General features: G+C 34.1%; 4 protein-coding genes across 7 annotated transcripts; 3 read left to right on the forward strand and 1 right to left on the reverse strand.

Moving 5' to 3' along the window:
• Nucleotides 1-1,137: 1,137 nt before the first annotated feature.
• LOC123896768 (ABC transporter B family member 20) lies at nt 1,138-10,535 on the forward strand. 2 transcript variants are annotated; one of them, XM_045947141.1, is made up of 11 exons: nt 1,138-2,010; nt 3,808-3,862; nt 3,947-4,122; nt 4,218-4,418; nt 5,088-5,347; nt 5,423-5,733; nt 5,835-6,055; nt 6,174-6,514; nt 6,796-7,583; nt 8,071-8,312; nt 8,615-10,535. In XM_045947141.1, exons 1-11 carry the CDS (start codon nt 1,639-1,641, stop codon nt 9,842-9,844), a joined length of 4,197 nt encoding a protein of 1,398 aa, XP_045803097.1. In that variant the 5' UTR covers nt 1,138-1,638; the 3' UTR covers nt 9,845-10,535. The 2 variants fall into 2 exon arrangements, with proteins under 2 accessions (XP_045803097.1, XP_045803090.1); XM_045947134.1 differs by having other exon boundaries at nt 1,237-2,010; nt 3,808-4,122.
• A 253-nt stretch (nt 10,536-10,788) lies between these two features.
• On the reverse strand, nt 10,789-13,242 carry LOC123896779 (photosynthetic NDH subunit of lumenal location 1, chloroplastic). Of its 2 annotated transcripts, none has more exons than XM_045947149.1 (8): nt 13,037-13,242; nt 12,835-12,931; nt 12,526-12,609; nt 12,354-12,427; nt 11,913-12,035; nt 11,754-11,825; nt 11,549-11,645; nt 10,789-11,032 (listed from the first exon to the last, which is right to left on the reverse strand). In XM_045947149.1, exons 1-8 carry the CDS (start codon nt 13,088-13,090, stop codon nt 10,929-10,931), a joined length of 705 nt encoding a protein of 234 aa, XP_045803105.1. In that variant the 5' UTR covers nt 13,091-13,242; the 3' UTR covers nt 10,789-10,928. The 2 variants fall into 2 exon arrangements, with proteins under 2 accessions (XP_045803105.1, XP_045803106.1); XM_045947150.1 differs by having other exon boundaries at nt 10,789-11,028; nt 13,037-13,212.
• Nucleotides 13,243-13,985: 743 nt separating this feature from the next.
• On the forward strand, nt 13,986-15,659 carry LOC123902355 (aquaporin TIP1-3-like). The gene is made up of 3 exons (XM_045952052.1): nt 13,986-14,118; nt 14,746-14,996; nt 15,285-15,659. The coding sequence occupies exons 1-3, from the start codon at nt 13,986-13,988 to the stop codon at nt 15,657-15,659; spliced, it is 759 nt and encodes a 252-aa protein (XP_045808008.1).
• Nucleotides 15,660-17,782: 2,123 nt separating this feature from the next.
• LOC123902354 (F-box protein At2g39490) lies at nt 17,783-19,833 on the forward strand. Of its 2 annotated transcripts, XM_045952051.1 has the most exons (4): nt 17,821-17,979; nt 18,022-18,826; nt 19,079-19,237; nt 19,335-19,833. In XM_045952051.1, the coding sequence occupies exons 2-4, from the start codon at nt 18,026-18,028 to the stop codon at nt 19,557-19,559; spliced, it is 1,185 nt and encodes a 394-aa protein (XP_045808007.1). In that variant the 5' UTR covers nt 17,821-17,979; nt 18,022-18,025; the 3' UTR covers nt 19,560-19,833. The 2 variants fall into 2 exon arrangements, with proteins under 2 accessions (XP_045808006.1, XP_045808007.1); XM_045952050.1 differs by having other exon boundaries at nt 17,783-18,826.
• Nucleotides 19,834-20,004: the final 171 nt, after the last annotated feature.

The raw sequence follows: 20,004 nt of genomic DNA on the forward strand, positions 1-20,004 counted from the left end.
TAGATACAAAGTACAAACACTCAAAAGACACACAAGCATTGAAAATATTAAAAAAAAAATTCTAAGAAAGCTACTAAATTTATATAATACTCCTATACAATATCTAACTGAAAAAAAAAATTACAAATAGTATTTAATACATCTTAAACATGATTACAAAGAAAATTATCAAAATAAATAAATAAAATGCAAAGAGAGTTTTATGAAAAACAAATACAGCCACTATTAGAAATATTTGTATTTCATGTGGATTTGGACGCAAAAAAAAAACACGTTTCTTGTAGATTTTTTTTAAGATCCTGATTCTCATCTAATACTTTTGTATGTAATTACAGTATATCTTAAGATAAAACCTCAGATAAAATCCGCATGAAATGATATATTTTCGCATAAGATGATTTCTTTTTTTAAAAAAATTATTTTTTTTCGAGTTAATAAATGCCAAAAGGCATATTAAAAACATTTTTATCATTAAATAAATATAGTGTTTTAAGTAAAAAAAAAGTGTTTTTTTACAAAATATAGTTTTGTCTAAACTACCCCTTCATATAGGCAATTAATTTATGAAAAATTTAAAAAGTGAATTAGATGCATAAATTACAAAAAAAAATAAAAATTGAAATCTTTGAAAGAGGGTAAATATAGTGGAATGAGCTAAATTCTCACAATATAAAAAATAATAGTAAAAATAATGTCTTATGAACTTAGTTTAGTCGGTAGAAGAATTATATTTTATACATAGAAATTGAGATTCAAATTTCGAACAATTTTCTTTTTTTGGTACAAAATTTCGAACACTTTATTTATTCATTCCAAGAGTACTAGTAAAATTTTAGCGGTTACTTGACAAAAAAATAATAAAATCCAAAAAGAGGAGTCCTTTAAATTAAATTTAAATAAAAAAAGCAGCATTACAGATGGGAAAAAGAGAAAGTGAACAGCTGAAATGCACTGGCACAGGACAAAAAAGCGTCGTCTCCTAACTCCAAACAATCAAATTATCAATCAACTCTCCTCGCCACAACCAAAAGCGCTTCCATTGTTTAATCCATTTTCATTAAATGAACATTAGTTAAATTAATCAGTTGTTAATTTTATTATTAATTATTAATACTATTTGGCACACCAATATTTCGCACGTGTCACTCTAACGACTCTTACAAAGGACCTAAAGGTAATTACCTCAAACATCATCCAGCTGTTCACACATTCACACATATACCAACACACCATCATTACAACTGAATTTACCAAAACACCCTTTCTCCATTTTCCACCTCTGCGTTGCGTTCTGTGTTGTGTTGTGCTTGTCATCACAGTTTCACAGCACACGCTCGCTCACACTTTCTAACTTTTTTTCCTTCCAAACGGAAACTTCACAATCGGAGAAGAAAAAAATTTAGAAAATCGAAAAAGCAAATTCGAAGAAGAAGAAGAAAGGGTTTATAGTTTTTACCGTAGTACCCGTTTGTTGACCGAGTCAACCCACGCGCCGCCACCTCATAACGTAACAACTACGGTGGCGTTCAATACTATGTCGATTATTGAACAGGAAAGTTAGTTACCGCTGTGAAATTGGAGCTGGATCTGATTCAGTTGAGAGAGGTTTTTCAATTTCGTTACTGACTAGGATCCGAGATGATGGGTTCGAGGGGACTTTTCGGCTGGTCTCCACCTCATATTCAACCTCTGACGCCGGTGTCGGAGGTTTCAGAGCCGCCGGAGTCTCCTTCACCGTATATGGACCTCGGTGCAGAGACGTCTGCGTCACAGCAAATGGAGGCGGAGGAAGAGATGGAAGAGATGGAGGATATTGAGCCGCCGCCAGCTTCTGTTCCTTTTTCTCAACTCTTTGCTTGTGCTGACCGGTTTGACTGGTTTCTTATGGTGGTTGGTTCTGTCGCCGCCGCTGCTCATGGTACTGCTCTTGTTGTTTATTTGCACTACTTTGCTAAAGTTATTCAGGTTCCTCAATATCCACAGAAAGATCAGTTTCATAGGTTCAAGGAGGTTAGATTTCATTTCATTTTATATCGAAATTTGAAATCAGTGTTTTTGTTTTACTACTTAGCTTCTTCTTTCTAGGTTTTAATTAGTCACTGAAAATGAAGTAATCTAAGCTTGTAGTTTTGTGTTCTTGGGTTGCATTGTGGTGTACTCAGCTTGATGTAATTGAAAATTGATTTTTCATGAAAAATAGATGGACTATTTATTTACATAATTTATCTAATTATTGATTTGGTGATCAGTACATTAATTCCTTTAGCTGTTGGAGAGTTATATTTGTAATTGTTTTGTGGTTCTTCTAGTGTTAGTTAAGTGTTAAGAAAATGAAGAATCGGAGAGTGAGGATTCAGAGAGAAGGGTTAGAGGTGGGTGTGATTTATGGAAGTAAGCCCTATTTAAACAAGAATCTGCCCCTATTGTCGAACCTGGCTTTTGTGAGTGGGGTGATTAGAACTTCGTTTTTCCACCCGATGATGACTGATGAGATTGATGCCGGAACTAGTCCATTATTGGTTGGACGTGAGATGTGCAGCTCTTCCCTCTCATTTCATGAGCTCACATTTTCTATAGCCTTTTTCAACCTAGCTTATGGTAGGATGCAAACATTGAAAACAGTTAGTTTTAGTGTTTCCTGGGGCGATTGAGGTTTGTCGGGATTGTTAAATGAAGGTTAATTTTCGAATCGAAGGGATTTAAGCCGGTTCACTAGATAATTGTGTATTTGAACAATTGATATGATCATTCAAGGACCATTGGATCAATCAGGGTATTACAAATTTACAATAGTTGTCGTTTCACTAGTACTCCCTAATATTGGGAAATATTTCAATTTGAGCTTCTATATTAGCTATAAAAAGCCAAGCTTGAATTCCACCGAATACCGTAAGAGGAGTGCGTTATTATCACAAAGCAGTTTCCTCGTGAATGGCTTACGTGTACGAATATTAAAAGAGCATCATATAGTTATCTCCTATTATGATGGAAATCATCGAGGGGTAAAAATGTAAAATTGAAATGATCCAGTCATGTTTGTTGGTTGCCCATCGTGATTCAACCTTTTGTGACAACAATCATTTCCCATACGGCTTTGGTTTTTACCAAAATAGACCCCGGACAGAAAAATATATAACTCTGAGTTTCTGACAAAATATGGTTTGGAATATTACATCATTGTCGTATCACTAGTGAACCATAATATTGGATTGCGACAATCGTATCTTTAAACATAGACTTTGTTGATGCTAGTGGGTCTTCTATCACACTTGTACTCAATATTTAATAAATACATAGAACTCAACTGTTGTGCGCAGCTTCACATACAACAAAATTATGTTGAACTTGAAGGAAAATAATGACATAATTTGATGTGGTTTAACTTTGACCGACAACAGACTACAGGCTGTGTTTTAAAATCTGGTTCATGGTTCAACCAGTTCATGTCGTAATCAAACTGACATTACAACTACAGATTTAATTATTCTGTAGAACACTCAATTTTAAAATTAGGAAAATGCGAGGGGCACTAGTTAAGGAACTAAATATGGCAAAAGAGTCTTAGAACTTGTGTAATCTACTTTTTTAAAGCCTAACTCAACCTCACAAAGCCGGTCTTGTAAGGATGAGTTGCCCAAAACTCAATTCTAAGATATAAATAATACTCTTTCCAATGTAAATTTTACTTTTTTTATTATTTTTTATTTCCTTCCCTTAAAATAATTATTCTGCAGGATCCATTGTTTGTAACTCGGATGTTAAAAATGGACTTATACTTTCTTACCCTTGCTGTTGTTTCTTTTGCAGCTTGCTTTGACCATTGTTTATATTGCTGGTGGTGTTTTTGTTGCTGGTTGGATTGGTAAGTTAATCATGAAGAATGAGTTTTTACTACTTGTTGAATCTAAGTTTCCCGCAGTACTGATTTTTCTTTCTTGTTTAATAGAGGTTTCATGTTGGATTCTTACCGGAGAACGGCAGACAGCTGTCATCAGATCAAAATATGTTAGAGTATTACTTAACCAAGATATGAGTTTCTTTGATACTTATGGGAATAATGGAGACATTGTGAGTCAAGTGTTGAGTGATGTACTGCTCATTCAGTCTGCTCTCAGTGAAAAAGTATGTTTTACTGTCTGCAAATTTATTGTTCTTTGTGGTTAATATCTCAACACACGCATCTCAGACAATATGTTTATTGACTTTTAATGACACAGGTTGGGAATTATATTCATAATATGGCTACATTCTTCAGTGGTCTTGTTATTGCTTTTATCAATTGTTGGCAGATTGCATTGATAACATTAGCTACAGGTCCATTTATTGTTGCTGCTGGAGGAATATCAAATATATTCCTTCATAGGCTTGCAGAGAATATCCAAGATGCATATGCCGAAGCAGCCAGCATTGCTGAACAGGTTATTTATTGCTTGATTCTTTATTCATTATTGCATTGAATTATTGAATCAATTATATGATTGAGACATAACATTCTATATATCATTCCAATAACATTATATTATTCATACTTCGAGGGTAGTACATTATGTGACTGGGTATCTAAAGGGAAGAGAAAACTATGTCATAATTTTACGAAATGAGATCTGCAAAATAACATGCTTCAAGATTTCCACTACAAATAGTCTGCTTGTAATTATGGATAGGACAATATTCTCCCAGCATTCCCTTTTATGCACCCATGACCCGTATATGGTGAAAGATGGAGAAATTTCTCTCGTACTTTTAGCATAAATGGGATGGTGTAGGGTTAGGTGTATGAAAAAGGGTATTGATAAAGAGTGCTGTTATTAAGTTGTCATAAATACATAGATAAAGTTATTAATATCATTGGTTGATGCTTCACTGAATCCAGAGTTAATTTATTATACATGGAATAGTTGAGGTTTATTCTATGCTTGGAAACATTTATTTAATTGTAAGATTGGAGATGTTGGGCTTTTATCTTTGTTTTTTCTTTCTTTGATGTTTTGATTTTGGTGAATTGGAAATAATGGTGAAGTTCTCATTATTTGGTGAATTATTCAAGTGCTGTTGGTTCTGATTGTGTATAATTTCTTGTGACGCAGGCAGTTTCCTATATACGGACCTTGTCTGCATTTACAAATGAAACATTGGCTAAATATTCATATGCAACGTCACTGCAAGCTACTCTTAGATATGGTATATTAATAAGTCTTGTCCAAGGGCTTGGCCTTGGATTTACATATGGACTCGCAATATGTTCTTGTGCATTACAACTCTGGGTTGGAAGGTTCTTGGTTATACATGGAAAAGCTCACGGTGGGGAAATTATAACAGCTCTGTTTGCTGTGATTTTAAGCGGCTTGTAAGCATCATTCTTAACTTCTATATTTTCTTATTTGTTTTATATTTTGCTTACCATTTTTGTTACTTGATTAAGGGGATTAAACCAAGCAGCGACAAATTTCTACTCATTTGATCAAGGGCGAATAGCTGCCTATAGACTATTTGAGATGATAAGCCGGTCATCCTCATCTTTTGATCACGACGGAAGTGCTCCTGTGTCTGTACAAGGAAATATAGAGTTTCGGAATGTTTACTTCAGTTATCTTTCACGCCCTGAAATCCCTATCTTAAGTGGTTTTTATCTCACGGTTCCTGCTAAGAAAACCGTGGCACTTGTTGGCAGAAATGGTTCTGGAAAAAGTAGTATTATTCCACTCATGGAGCGGTTCTATGATCCAACATTAGGTAATTGTTTCCCCCTTCACAGTGCATAGTCATGCTATCTCATTAAAATCACTCTATAGGTCATTGCAGATTTAAATTGATTTATCAATCTGTGGTTTCAGGAGAAGTTCTTTTAGATGGTGAAAACATCAAGAATTTGAAACTGGAATGGCTGAGGAGCCAAATAGGACTGGTCACCCAGGAACCTGCTTTGCTCAGTTTGAGTATAAGAGACAACATTGCATATGGAAGGGATACCACAGCAGATCAAATTGAAGAGGCTGCTAAAATAGCTCACGCACATACCTTTATAAGTTCATTAGATAAAGGTTATGATACACAGGTAAAGCTTGATTGACCTGATCAAATGAAGCCTATGATTCTGGTTTTTTGTTTGTTTGTATTTTCAATTATTTGTAAATTCTCATTCCACTTCCCAAACTGGGGCATCTGTCTTTCAGATTGGCAGGGCTGGTTTAGCTTTGACAGAAGAACAGAAAATAAAGCTTTCTATTGCAAGAGCTGTGCTTCTAAATCCATCCATTCTCCTGCTTGATGAGGTTACTGGTGGACTTGATTTTGAGGCTGAGAGGTCTGTTCAGGAGGCCCTGGATCTCCTTATGCTGGGGCGCTCGACAATAATTATTGCTCGAAGGCTTAGTCTTATAAAGAATGCTGATTATATAGCAGTTATGGAGGAAGGTCAACTTGTTGAAATGGGTACTCACGAAGAATTATTGACCCTGGGTGGCTTATATGCAGAGCTTCTTCGATGTGAAGAGGCTACAAAACTTCCAAAGAGGTCTAAATACTGCATGCAATCATACTTCCTTTGTTTCACACTATTGTTTCTGTTTATGGAAAATATAAATGGCTTATTCTAAAAACAGATATTGTGTTAGTGGAAGCAACCTTTGCGACATAAATGATTTAGTATAATTAGAAATGAATAATCATTATGCTATTTTCTTTCCATCTTAATATCATAGAATTAAATTTTTTAATATTTATGGTGTTCTTAATAATCTGAGATTTCAAAAGTGGATATAGGGAATCACTTTGTATTTGTTTATTGTCATGCAGGATGCCTGCTCGCAACTACAAGAAGACTGCAGCTTTTCAAATTGAGAAAGATTCTTCAGAGAGTCATAGCTGCAAAGAACCATCATCCCCTAGAATGATGAAGTCACCCTCTCTTCAAAGAATTTCTGCTGTATTTCGGCCTTCAGATGGCTTCTTTAACTTACAAGATTCACCACAAGTGCAGAGCCCACCGCCTGAGAAGATGATGGAGAATGGTCAGTCTTTGGATTCTACAGAGAAAGAGCCATCAATAAAAAGGCAGGATAGTTTTGAAATGAGGCTACCCGAGTTACCTAAGATTGATGTTCAGTCAGTGCATCGACAAACATCAAATGGTTCTGATCCAGAATCCCCTGTTTCACCTCTTTTAACATCTGATCCTAAAAATGAACGCTCCCATTCACAAACATTTAGCAGACCAGATAGTTATTCTGATGAATTTTCAGTGAAAATGAACGAAACAAAGGATGCACGGCATCGGGATCAACCTTCATTTTGGAGACTGGCAGAGCTTAGTTTTGCAGAGTGGCTTTATGCTGTGTTAGGAAGCATAGGTGCTGCAATCTTTGGTGCGTTCAATCCCCTTCTAGCTTATGTTATTGGCCTGGTGGTGACAACTTACTATAGAATCGATGCAACTCATCACTTGCGGGGGGAGATAGACAAGTGGTGCTTACTCATTGCCTGCATGGGTATTGTGACAGTAGTAGCCAACTTTTTACAGCATTTCTACTTTGGGATAATGGGGGAGAAAATGACCGAAAGAGTCCGGAGAATGATGTTCTCAGGTGCGCATGTTTATTTTTTAGAATCTCCGGTAACCTAACCACCCTTATATATTATAATTGAATTCTGATTCTCAATTCCATGAAGTCACGTCATACTCTCATCTCTCTCTCTCTCTCTCTCTCTCTCTCTCTCTCTCTCAGTCGTGAGTTATCTTCATGTTCTGACACATTTGGATTTCAGTTGTCTGATTATTTGATTAATAAAAACATAGCTAACTATTCAATCAAATGACATATTTGCTTTCCTTAATTTATTTGATTAATACTTAAAATTTTAAGATGAACATTCAATATAATGTGGTCATTATAAATAAGTATTAAAATATTCTAAAATAACTTATCATTCAAGTTAAACTTTTAATATATATTTTAATTTGATTTGTTATATTTCACAAAATTGTTCAAGCATTGCACAAAATACTGCATAGTTTTATTTTAGAACAATTTGCACTTCTGAGCCCCTAAATCTGTTTACACAACATGGCAGCCATGCTACGTAATGAAATTGGATGGTACGATGATGAGGAGAACAGTGCCGACAATTTATCCATGCGATTGGCCAATGATGCTACTTTTGTGCGAGCTGCTTTCAGCAACAGACTTTCCATATTTATACAGGACATTGCTGCAGTTATTGTTGCTTTTCTCATTGGTGTTTTGCTGCACTGGAGAATAGCTCTTGTGGCATTAGCAACACTTCCAGTTCTCTGTGTTTCTGCTATTGCCCAGGTATGCATTTGCTCTTTTGGTTTTGCCGTGTAATATGCTCTAGTGGTTGGTTTGAACTTTTATTTCTTTATCCCTCTAGCAAAATTCAGTGATTTTGAAATTCATTTTCATTTACGGGAATTCTCATTTATGTTGATTTGTGTTCATTGTTTACTATCAAATCAATCACTAAAAACTATTGGACCTGCTGTTGCTAAATATGTGAATGACTTAACAAGGCTGGCATAGCATAATGAATTTGTTGATTTGCTTTTATCATATGCATAATGCACGTGCTAAGGCAGTTTCCTTTAATGTTGCAGAAATTGTGGCTTGCTGGTTTTTCAAGGGGAATACAGGAAATGCACCGAAAGGCATCTTTGGTTCTTGAAGATGCAGTTAGAAATATTTACACCGTTGTTGCATTTTGTGCTGGTAACAAGGTTATGGAACTCTACAGGCTGCAGTTAAATAAAATATTTAAGCAGAGCTTTCTTCATGGGTTGGCCATTGGTTTTGCATTTGGCTTTTCACAGTTTCTACTTTTTGCTTGTAATGCCCTTCTACTCTGGTACACTGCAATATGTATAAAAAACAGTTATGTAGCTGCACCTACTGCCCTCAAGGAGTACATTGTTTTTTCATTTGCTACATTTGCACTTGTGGAGCCTTTTGGATTGGCTCCTTACATACTCAAGCGACGTAAATCTCTCATTTCAGTGTTTGAAATTATAGACCGGGTGCCTAAAATTGATCCTGATGATAACTCAGCCTTGAAGCCACCTAATGTATATGGAAGCATCGAGTTGAAAAATGTTGATTTTTGTTATCCTACTCGGCCAGAAGTGCTGGTATTAAGCAATTTCAGTCTCAAAGTCAGTGGAGGCCAAACAATTGCTGTTGTGGGAGTTTCAGGGTCAGGGAAGAGTACTATAATATCTTTGATGGAGAGATATTACGATCCAGTTGCTGGCCAAGTTTTACTGGATGGGAGGGATTTAAAACTGTATAATCTGAAATGGCTCAGGAGCCACCTTGGTCTGGTTCAGCAGGAACCAGTTATCTTCTCAACAACCATAAGGGAAAACATCATATATGCTAGACATAATGCCAGTGAAGCTGAAATGAAAGAGGCCGCAAGAATAGCTAATGCTCATCATTTCATCAGTAGCCTGCCTCATGGTTATGACACTCATGTTGGAATGAGAGGTGTTGACTTAACTCCAGGACAGAAACAGAGAATTGCAATTGCTAGGGTAGTGCTGAAAAATGCACCTATCTTGTTGTTGGATGAAGCTAGCTCATCAATTGAATCAGAGTCAAGCCGAGTAGTGCAAGAGGCTCTAGACACTCTGATAATGGGAAACAAGACCACTATTTTAATAGCTCACAGGGCTGCCATGATGAGGCATGTGGACAATATAGTTGTACTTAATGGAGGACGGATAGTGGAAGAGGGGACCCATGATTCATTGATGGCTAAGAATGGTCTGTATGTCCGATTAATGCAACCTCATTTTGGTAAAGGTTTGCGTCAGCATCGGCTTGTTTAGAGTTTGGAGCATATGATGTGAGTAATTGCAACTAATATTGGTTCACGAGAATTGTTTCATGTCCTGCTTGAGTTGAATCTCTGATGATTGTTGCGCTTGATGAAAGTTCTAATGTCAGGTGGAGGTTCATGTATAGCAAGAATGGGAATGATCAAGCTTGGGCTAGCACACGGCATTTATAGGCATAGGAAGAGGATACAGTAGCAGGAACTGTGCAGATTTAAAGATAGGAATTTGGAGTTTGGTTGGTTTGAGGATTTGGGTTGTGGATGCTGAATTCTTTCGGAGACAAGCAGTTTAGACTTTAGACTAACCTATTGTCTCCATGGTATATTATTGATTTGTTGTACAATGATAAGGTGGTATTAACACAAATTCAGCTGTTGTGACTCTTTTACTAGACTTACTTTTCACTCAACGTCTCAAGTGTGGATGATGAATTTGTGAACTTATTCATTAATGTATTTTTTGTATTTGTGAAAATTGTTGAAAATACAGTTCAAAAGTTGTAAGCTCTGTACATAATTAGCTATAGTTTAGAGGCATCACATCCAATGCTTGAATTGCAAGAGTCACAAGTTTTTCTGTTGTTGGAGGAGGTGGGGGTCTTTTGTAATAGATGCAAATTTCCACATGTATTTTGCCGAAAACAAACACTTTTTGTTTTATTAAATTTCAATTTTGTTTTCAACTTATCTGCTTATATATTAACATATGAAACTAAGCTAAGAGAATCACATTGCATTATTATCCTAGGAAGAAATGGGAGCTTTACAAGCACTAATGACCTGATTAACCTTAACATCTAATTTATCATCAGGTATTAACGTTTCTTTGATGAGTTTTAGCTCATGACTTTGATGGCAACCTTCTGTAATTCTCAGCGATTGATAAAGTTTCTTATATACACATGCAATTTATGTGTCGAAGTGGAGACCTCTGTATGACATACAGAAACCGAAAGAAATTTGGTATTTGTATGATATAAACGATAGATGATATCATTCACTTGCAAAAATTTACATATATTTCAATCTTGATATGTAGGCTAGTTGGAACATGTCTTGTTTGATCCTGTAACATTTCAAATGTCAAAGATCCTAAAGGAGTCTGCTACCACTTTAAGCTGATTTCGTACTTTTTTCCATCGCCTTTCATTGGCTCCTACAATTAATGTGTAGGACCTTCCTGTACAAAGTGAATGTTAGTTTGCATTAGGAGTTAGAACCATAACATCATGCCATTGTATAGAACCAACTTCAATTGCTTGTCTTCTATCATGAGTGAGCTTATGTAGATACCTTTTACTATTATTATGATTATGATTATATGAAATCTAGCATTATTATATTACTGAGCTTTTGCAGTTGAACTTCTGGTGCTTAAACATGAAAATCATTAGACATACTAAATATTAAGCTTTCTCTTAACCTTGGGCAAGAAGTCAAGTGCAGTCAAGTTTGGATGTTAGCAGTGATATCTGTTTTTATGACACTGAAGTCACATAATTTGAAGGAAATTGGCTTCATTTGAATAATTAGTCTTCTCAAAGTTGTCTCTTTGTCTGGCTTACACATTTTTAGTTAATTTAATACCAATGTCACTTGTAATAATTTTTCTAACAGGACAGAGAAGTATGCGATTTGGTTTGAGAGAACATTTATGTGGATATCACACCGAGATTGGAGATGGTAGATTACTTACCATTTCCTATGGCAAGTGTTGCAAAGGAGGCACTACCCCAACCTCGTGATGCAAGTACATACTCAACTGTATAGTAATGTTTTCCATCTATCGTCCGCTGCATTTAGAATTCAGAAATATTTGTTTGTCAATTTGCATCTACCATCTAAACCTAAGATAATGTTATGAAAAAGTAAAATGGAGAAGAAATAAAATGAGAAGACACCTCCTGCATGTCATATATTGTTGATCTTTGGTTTGGTGCAGTATATCTATATTTCACCAAATCAGTTACAACCTGTTGAAGATACAAATTTGTTAGGTATAACTGTATAAGTATAAACTAAGCTCCATAACAATAAAACAAAATCTACATCATAATCACCTCTTCCATTGGTCCCAAATCTCTGATATCATTCTTCTCAGTTGGTATGAATCTTACCCTTACATTTTGTAACTGTAGATATCTGTCTTTGAATGCAGAATCATGAGCCCTGAAGTCAAATTCCTAGGGAAAAGATCACTCGGACAAGTGACAAACTTGTAGAAAATTATGTGGCTGTTGAAACTACTCCTCTGGCTCATATAAAGTGCTTATTAAGATTACACACACATCTTAAGAAAATTATTGAGTGTACTAATTTATATGAGAAAATGAACTTCATTTACTAGAACACTCTTATTAATGTAGTTTAGTGGAGTAGTTAGGTGAACTGAGATATAATAAAGGTATATTAGTGAATAAAAAGGTAAACAAATATTTCAAACACTACACTTAATATGAGACTGAGGGAGTAGCATTTTGTGATATCAGTGTGATTTTTACCTTCCAATCCGAGGGATAAACGTAAGAATATCCATCTGAATAATCGACAAAAGCTCGGTATCTGTCTGGTATTTCTACAAAATAAGCACTAATCGAATTTCAAAATTTCAGAAAATTGTGACTCCTCTAAGTATTACATACATATGAACAAAGATGTGATTATGATGAATACCTTCAGCAAAGAGTAAATTTGTTGATTGCAAATTTGCTGCTAATGCTCCTATACCCAACAGTAGAGGTCTTCTTTGGCAGTGTCCTAATAATTAAAAAGAAAAACTATAAAAATGATACAATTCCCTATAAATGCATCTGTTTCATGTTACATACTTATTATATGTAAGTAAATTTGGAGAGTCAAAATTCAGATCAAGATTTGATAAAGGTAAAATACTTCTGATAGGTTAAGCTTGATAATAGTAGTTTTTTGGCTGCATTTCACATTGGACATTCATTCATTCATTCATTCAGTTTATGCTCTTACTTTCTGTACTAGAAGTTGTTTCCATTGCACAAGAGACATTGTTAGAAGATGAAGTTGCAACGTTCCGAAGCAAATGATTCGAATGTGGCAAGTTTAGCTGAAACAGCTCACAGTTTCAAGTACATAAGCTAAAATGTATAAAGAACATGGACATGGTATGAATGTAATGAAAAGAAGAAAAATATATATATGATGAACTGACCTTATGAGATAAGTAGGGGGAAGTCCAAGTAAAAGAACAGGAAGAGAGTACCATAGTGGTGAAGAGTGGTTTAGAGCTTCAAGTTTTGAGATGGAATGAAATAGTAGCTGGATAGTGAGTAGAATTTAGACCATGTGATGTGGCTAGGAGCTTGTGGTTATGTGACAATGAAACTTGTTTTTCATCTTTGGTTTTATTATTTATTTGACATTAAATTGGATAATGTCATCTTATTCATTATTCTGCTAGTTTTTTTTTTTTTTTTGGATTTTAGTTAATTATTTTTCTTTCCAAAGTTGCTAGATATTTAGAGTTGTTTAGAGAAATTGGGCCTGGCCCAACTTATTCAGAGAACAACTTTATCCACCCCCGTTTAGTAATAACATTTCGGAAATACACATTCGGATGAAAAAAACAAATTGTTTCTTTTACGGATGTATAAAAAACAAATATTGTACAAGGAGGTTATGGTGAAAAATATAAAATCGGCAATCATATAAATTTGTGCAATTTTTTTTTTGGTCCGAATACAAAATGATAAATACCACTTAAAACTTACGCACACAACCGTAAGATTTGGCGGTCAACATTGTGCAATATATGTCCATTATTTGTCAAGTCTCATTGTTGATTTTAACAACATTATGTGAAGGGCTGTCTTAACCCTTTGATATTACCATGTAGTTGAAGCCACATCAATCATAGCCACATAAACAAGAGCTAAATATAGTAATGAGGTGACAAACTCTTAGGCTGCATAACCTGATAGTCTTACCCGGAAACAATTGAATTAGACCGTTTCTTTAGCTAATAAATTTGTTTTTTAAACACAAAACAACAACTAGTTCTAACTGTTTATTTTCACTCTTAACAAAATTATAAGAAAATTAACAAGAAGAACAAAAGCTTCTGTATGTTCATATTGATTGATTGATTATTTAGTTAATTAATGGCAATATACAGAATAGCAATTGGGTCTCCTAGAGAGGCTAGTAATCCTGCTGCCATTAGAGCTGCTTTTGCAGAATTCTTCTCTATGATCATTTTTGTTTTTGCTGGCCAAGGCTCTGGGATGGCTTACAGTGAGCAATCTATAATGCACTTTCTAACACTTCTTTTTAGTCTTCATTCATTTTTTTCGGTGAAATTCGTGTGGAACCGACTATTTTGGAATTCGATCTCATATAAAGTGTTGAGATCTACAAATATTTCACTCAATAAAAAAAGATTGTTGAATTAGATAGTTTATTGCAAGACCTTCACTAATTTCTTTCGAGTTGTGTTAATTTGACACACAAATTTTACATTAATTTGGGTGCTTAACGCGGTTCATATATGTTAAAATTACGTTAAGTTGATAGTTACTGAATGTAATAAAGCGTGCAATTCATTAATCAACTTAACACAATTAACCACAATTTTGAAGATCACTAACAACAAATTTTAAGTGTATATTCGAATACAAATCATGGTTAATGAATATCGTGTATATTTGAACACAATTTAAATAACTGATAGATAGATATATGTATATTTGAATGCATGAAATTAATTAACTATACATATTTAGACAGCATCAACCATCTAAGTTGATGTCGAAATTTGATGTAAATGTCGTGTCAAATATCATTTGTCTTAGTATTTTTCCTTGTAATTAATACTAAGCATTGTTGAGAATTTTAAGATAAGATTGTTGGATATTGTGGCAGGCAAACTTACAAACAATGGAGGTGCAACTCCTGAAGGTCTCATAGTTGCATCATTATCTCATGCATTTGCCCTATTTGTGGCTGTTTCTGTTGGTGCAAACATTTCTGGTGGTCATGTGAACCCTGCAGTCACATTTGGTGCTTTCATTGGAGGAAACATCACCTTCTTGAGAAGTATTTTGTATTGGATTGCACAGTTACTTGGTTCAGTTGTTGCTTGCATTCTTCTCAATTCCTGCACTGGTGGAATGGTAACTAAATCAATAATCTACACATATACATTCATCACCTAATTTAAAAAATATGTTTAAATGCATTTTTAGTCCCTATATTTTAACTGAATCGCAATTTTACTCCGTCCATATACATCCAACACAACACTGACAAACTAACACTGATAATAGTTTAAGAAAATAAAGTAATTGAATGTGTCTGAATGTGTCAGTGTCGGACATAAACAATGAACACAACTTTAATATAAAGTGTCGATGCTACATAGATTATTGACGCTCATGTTTTTGTCTGCATTATACATGCAGGAAACATCAGCTTTCTCACTATCCTCTGGTGTGTCTGTGTGGAATGCATTAGTTTTTGAGATTGTGATGACATTTGGATTGGTATATACAGTTTATGCAACAGCAATAGACCCAAAAAAAGGGAATGTTGGTGTTATAGCACCACTAGCAATTGGTTGTATTGTAGGTGCAAATATCTTAGTTGGTGGTGTATTTGATGGTGCATCAATGAACCCTGCAGTGTCATTTGGGCCTGCTGTGGTTAGTAGGACATGGACACATCATTGGGTCTATTGGGTTGGCCCATTTATTGGTTCAGCTGCTGCTGCCATTCTCTATGATAATATCTTTATTGCTGATGATGCTCATGAACCCCTTTCAAATAGTGACTTCTAGAATTTTTTATTTATTTTTTATTGGATGTAATATTTCTTTTCTTTATTTGACAAATTATTGGATGTAATCTTGATTCTTGTCCTCTTCATATTGTGGAGTGAATAAAATCAACCAATGTAGTGTACATGTAGTGTGCATAATTGAATATGCATGTATGTGGCATGTTTTCATGATACCATCCACATCACATGTACATGAAGTGAACCATGCATTAACCATATGGCACAAGAAGATTTATCAGGACCAAGTAAGAGGAGTAACCATCTTCCACTAAAAACAAAATGTTAGTTTGATTATCATTAATTCAAAAGACCAACAAGATCAACAAGCTATATAGGTTAATTTATTATTAGAAATTTGGAAGCACTACTAGCAATTCTTGCACTTGGAATTTGAGAGTTACATAAGAGTAATGAAATTAAAATTAGGATGTTATACAATAATTTTAAAATTTTATGTAAAAAATTATAAAGAGTTTATTTGTACACATGATGTTAATTTGATTGACTAAATTATTTGATTTGCACATAGCCAAGGAAGTCATTTGCTCCAAAAATTGAACCATCGAAAGATTAATAATATGAATGCACTCCGCAAGAAATAAAATCTAATAGGTGCTTGGTCTTGGAGTTCATTATCTCCATCAACAAGTTTGAAACAAATGTTTGCTTTGTCATAAGTTTTTTATATTTAATTATTTACTTTGAGTAAAATTTCCCTTCATGCTGTAGGAATTAGCATAAGACAAATAATACCCAAATTTTTGTATGGTAAACTACGTCAGTTTAGGTTAATATTAAGAGTACTTGGCCGGTTGAAACGTCCACTTTTTCTTGCCAAATTATTTATATTAAATATATGATTATATGTTATAAAAAACTATATATGATTAAGTCCAAGTTTACAAGTCACACTTATTTATAATTTTCCTTCCCTGGAATTGGTCTAATTTGACCATGTATTGTTTATTTTATTTTATTAAAGTTGTCTTAAATGACATGACATAGATATACATGTTTCAAATATAACAACTGCAATATCTCCAACACTTATCTGCAATATTTTCCTTTCATAAATATATATTGATTAATTGATGGGATTGAAAATCATTTGTACTAGTATTTTCATTTTTGGCCTTCCCACTTTGATAATATTTTCATGTTGTGGAGTCCACAATATCAAATCAAATTAGGCTTAAATGCAATTTTACCCCGTGTTTTGAAAAATGCGGAATTTTACCCTCCTATTTTAAAATGCGAAATTTTACCTCCCCCTATTTTATAATTTGTTGGATTTTGCCCCCCACCAAAATTCTGCACAAAATCTGCTTCTGAGCCTTAAGTTCAAAGCTTCGCACAGAACTCAATTTGGATCAATAATTCACAAAACTGATACCGAAACGACCGTAATCGAGTTAGCTTTCCACAGAATCAAACCCAACTAAATTTGGAGTTATAGAGAGAGATTAATTACCGTTTTAGTGAAGGTCTGTCCAATTAATTATTCTGCAAAAATCTACTTGTGACCTTCAAATTCAACATCGTCTACCGAACGCATGGTAACTCCAAATTCGACTAAATTGAAATGCCAACAAGGGTAATTTCTTTAGCTTTCCATACATGTAAATAGTATTAAAAAATGAGCTACAGGGTGAGAGGCATGACGAAAATACCAGTAGTAGTTTCATACGATAATTAATTTGAACATACCTTCACTAAAACGGTAATTAATCTCTTTCTGTAACTCCAAATTTGGTGGAGTTTTATTCTGTGGAAAACTAACTCGATTTAGGTTGTTTCGGAACCAGTTTGGTGAATTATTGATCCAAATTGAGTTCTGTGCGAAGCTTTGAACTTGAGGCTCAAAAACAGATTTTGTGCAGAATTTTGGTGGGGGGGGGGGGGGCAAAATCCAACAAATTATAAAATAGGGGGTAAAATTCCGCATTTTAAAATAGGGGAGATAAAATTTCGCATTTTTCAAAACAGGGGAGGTAAAACTGCATTTAAGCCATCAAATTAATAAATATTCAAACATATGTCATTGTAATTAATATCTCTTGTCCAAAAATATACTCAGTCTCATCAAAATATAAAAATTCAAATAGAGTTGGCTCATAGTCCATACTACAAAATTGAATTCAACAGGAAAAATAAACCAAGACCAACAGATATAGATCGTAAGGTGGAACATGAGTATAAATAATATCCACAAGTCCATAACACAAATTAGACCAACATCAATTTTTAATATCTTTTCTTTATAAACAACTATGGCAGTGTTATCTGAGCCTTGAGACCTACCCTGACTTTGGTAAGTTTTGTGATCCAACTCATCTAATTCAATTCTGAAACATTAGAGGTTCAATGGAAGAAAGTATAGAAGATCTGTTTAGAAATTTGCCAGATGAAATTCTAGGTTGCATAGTATCTTTTCTACCAAATGAACATGCACTTGAAACCAGCCTCATATCTACTAGGTGGAGAGACTTGTGGAACCAAATTCTTGTTAAGCATGGAACTATAGAAGATATCACTGGTATTGTTGCTCAATTTCTAACCAATTTTGATGTGTTTGATCCATTAAAGCGACCGCGCAAGCTTCAATTTCACTTTGATGATGACAATGCACTCTTTGCAGCTATAGCAGCAAATAGTAAGCTTCTCCTTGATTTCTCTTACAAGAAGAAAAAACTTGAAAGGAAATATGAACTTGAATTCAATCTCAATAAGCAACACTTCACCTATAATCTTGTTCCTCAAACTTTCTTAGTGAAAAGTCTATATTTGAAATCACTAAGCTATTTGACAAGTGAAGTAGCATCTTCAATTGTTTCGAATTTGGATCATCTTGAGAACTTGGTGATCACTGATTGCTGTGGATTGCAATCTTTGTTCATTGAGTCTGAATCAAAGCTTCACAAGTTAACTATCTTAGATTGCTTGCAGTTGAAGTCTCTTCATCTTAGAACTTCTAAACTTAAATCTTTTCGATATCGCGGACCTCTTCCTCGGATTTGGCCAGAATCTCATTTCAATTTGTGTCATGCCATCCTTGATTTCAGTCAAGGCCTAAGCTGCAGTGACTTGATTGCTCAAGATTTTGATGAAACACTATTAACAATAAAGAATTCTGAAGTTCTTACATTATGTGGATGGATTTTTGAGGTATGCTCTCCATAATTTCCTATTGTATCTTATTGCTGATATCATGCATATATCTTCTCATTAATTGTCTATCTAGCAACGACACTTCATATTGAAAGTGTGTCTAGTGTCTGACATTTGTCAATGTCTGTGTCAGTGTCCAATATTAATATATGTGGTTAAATTTAATTATTCTATTTTCTCAAATTATTTGTCAATGTTGTTCTCATTTTTTCTCTTCTACAATTTAACACCAAAAGGGGTTCCTTGCAGGCACTGATATGGCCATCAATTTCTCCTTCAAGTGGCAGTTTTATATTCTATAAATTGAGAGAACTATGGTGGATTGACAATCATGAAAATGAAAACAGCACCAATGCCTTAGTCTCCTTCTTGAAATTATGCCCTGCCTTGGAGCAACTTTTTGTAATGGTAGAATTTCCTATACTTAATCATAATTGAGGTTCTTGTTTTGCTATAACATTATTATTTGAAGTTTTTGACATTTTTATCCATTGATTGAATGCAGATTGATCCTAAAAGTTATTATGTTCCTAGGTCCAATTCAGGCTTAATGCAAGCAAATAAATATACAAAAATATTAGAGCAACTAAAATTGATAAAGTTTATGGGATTCACAAATCCAATGGATGAAATTTCAGTGGCAAAAAATTTAATTCAGTTAGTCAAAGGAAAGCCTCCAAAGATAGAGACATCATGTGGGACCTATTTGGATTTAATGCTTATGCAGTGATTTTTCAAAGGAAGAATGATATAATATAAATTTTAAGCATGTTGGCAGAAAAATTCGTCACTTATCCTTTGTAGTTATTTTTTATTTGTTTCTTTCTTTTCATTTTTTTTTCTTGTAGTTTTCTAGGGGAAAGTGTGTCTTATTGTCTTTTTTGTATAAAACTAGTACATCACATGAATGGACAATAGTTCAATTATTGTAATTATTGCTTGATGTCTCCTTTGTTCTTTGTCATAATTTTGTTTTTTTTTTAACCAAAGGGTTTAATTTGTTAGAATGAGTTTAATTTTGTAATATTTTTTTTAACCAAAGGGTTTAATTTGTTAGAATATGAGTTTAATTTTGTAATTTTTTTTTTAACCAAAGGGTTTAATTTTGTTTTCGTTATCATTTTTTTATACAGTATATAATTTGAATATTTATATGTCTGTAATCATGTAACATG

The sequence above is a fragment of the Trifolium pratense genome, linkage group LG1 (genome assembly GCF_020283565.1).
Source record: "Trifolium pratense cultivar HEN17-A07 linkage group LG1, ARS_RC_1.1, whole genome shotgun sequence".
In the NCBI taxonomy this organism is placed as follows: Eukaryota; Viridiplantae; Streptophyta; class Magnoliopsida; order Fabales; family Fabaceae; genus Trifolium; species Trifolium pratense.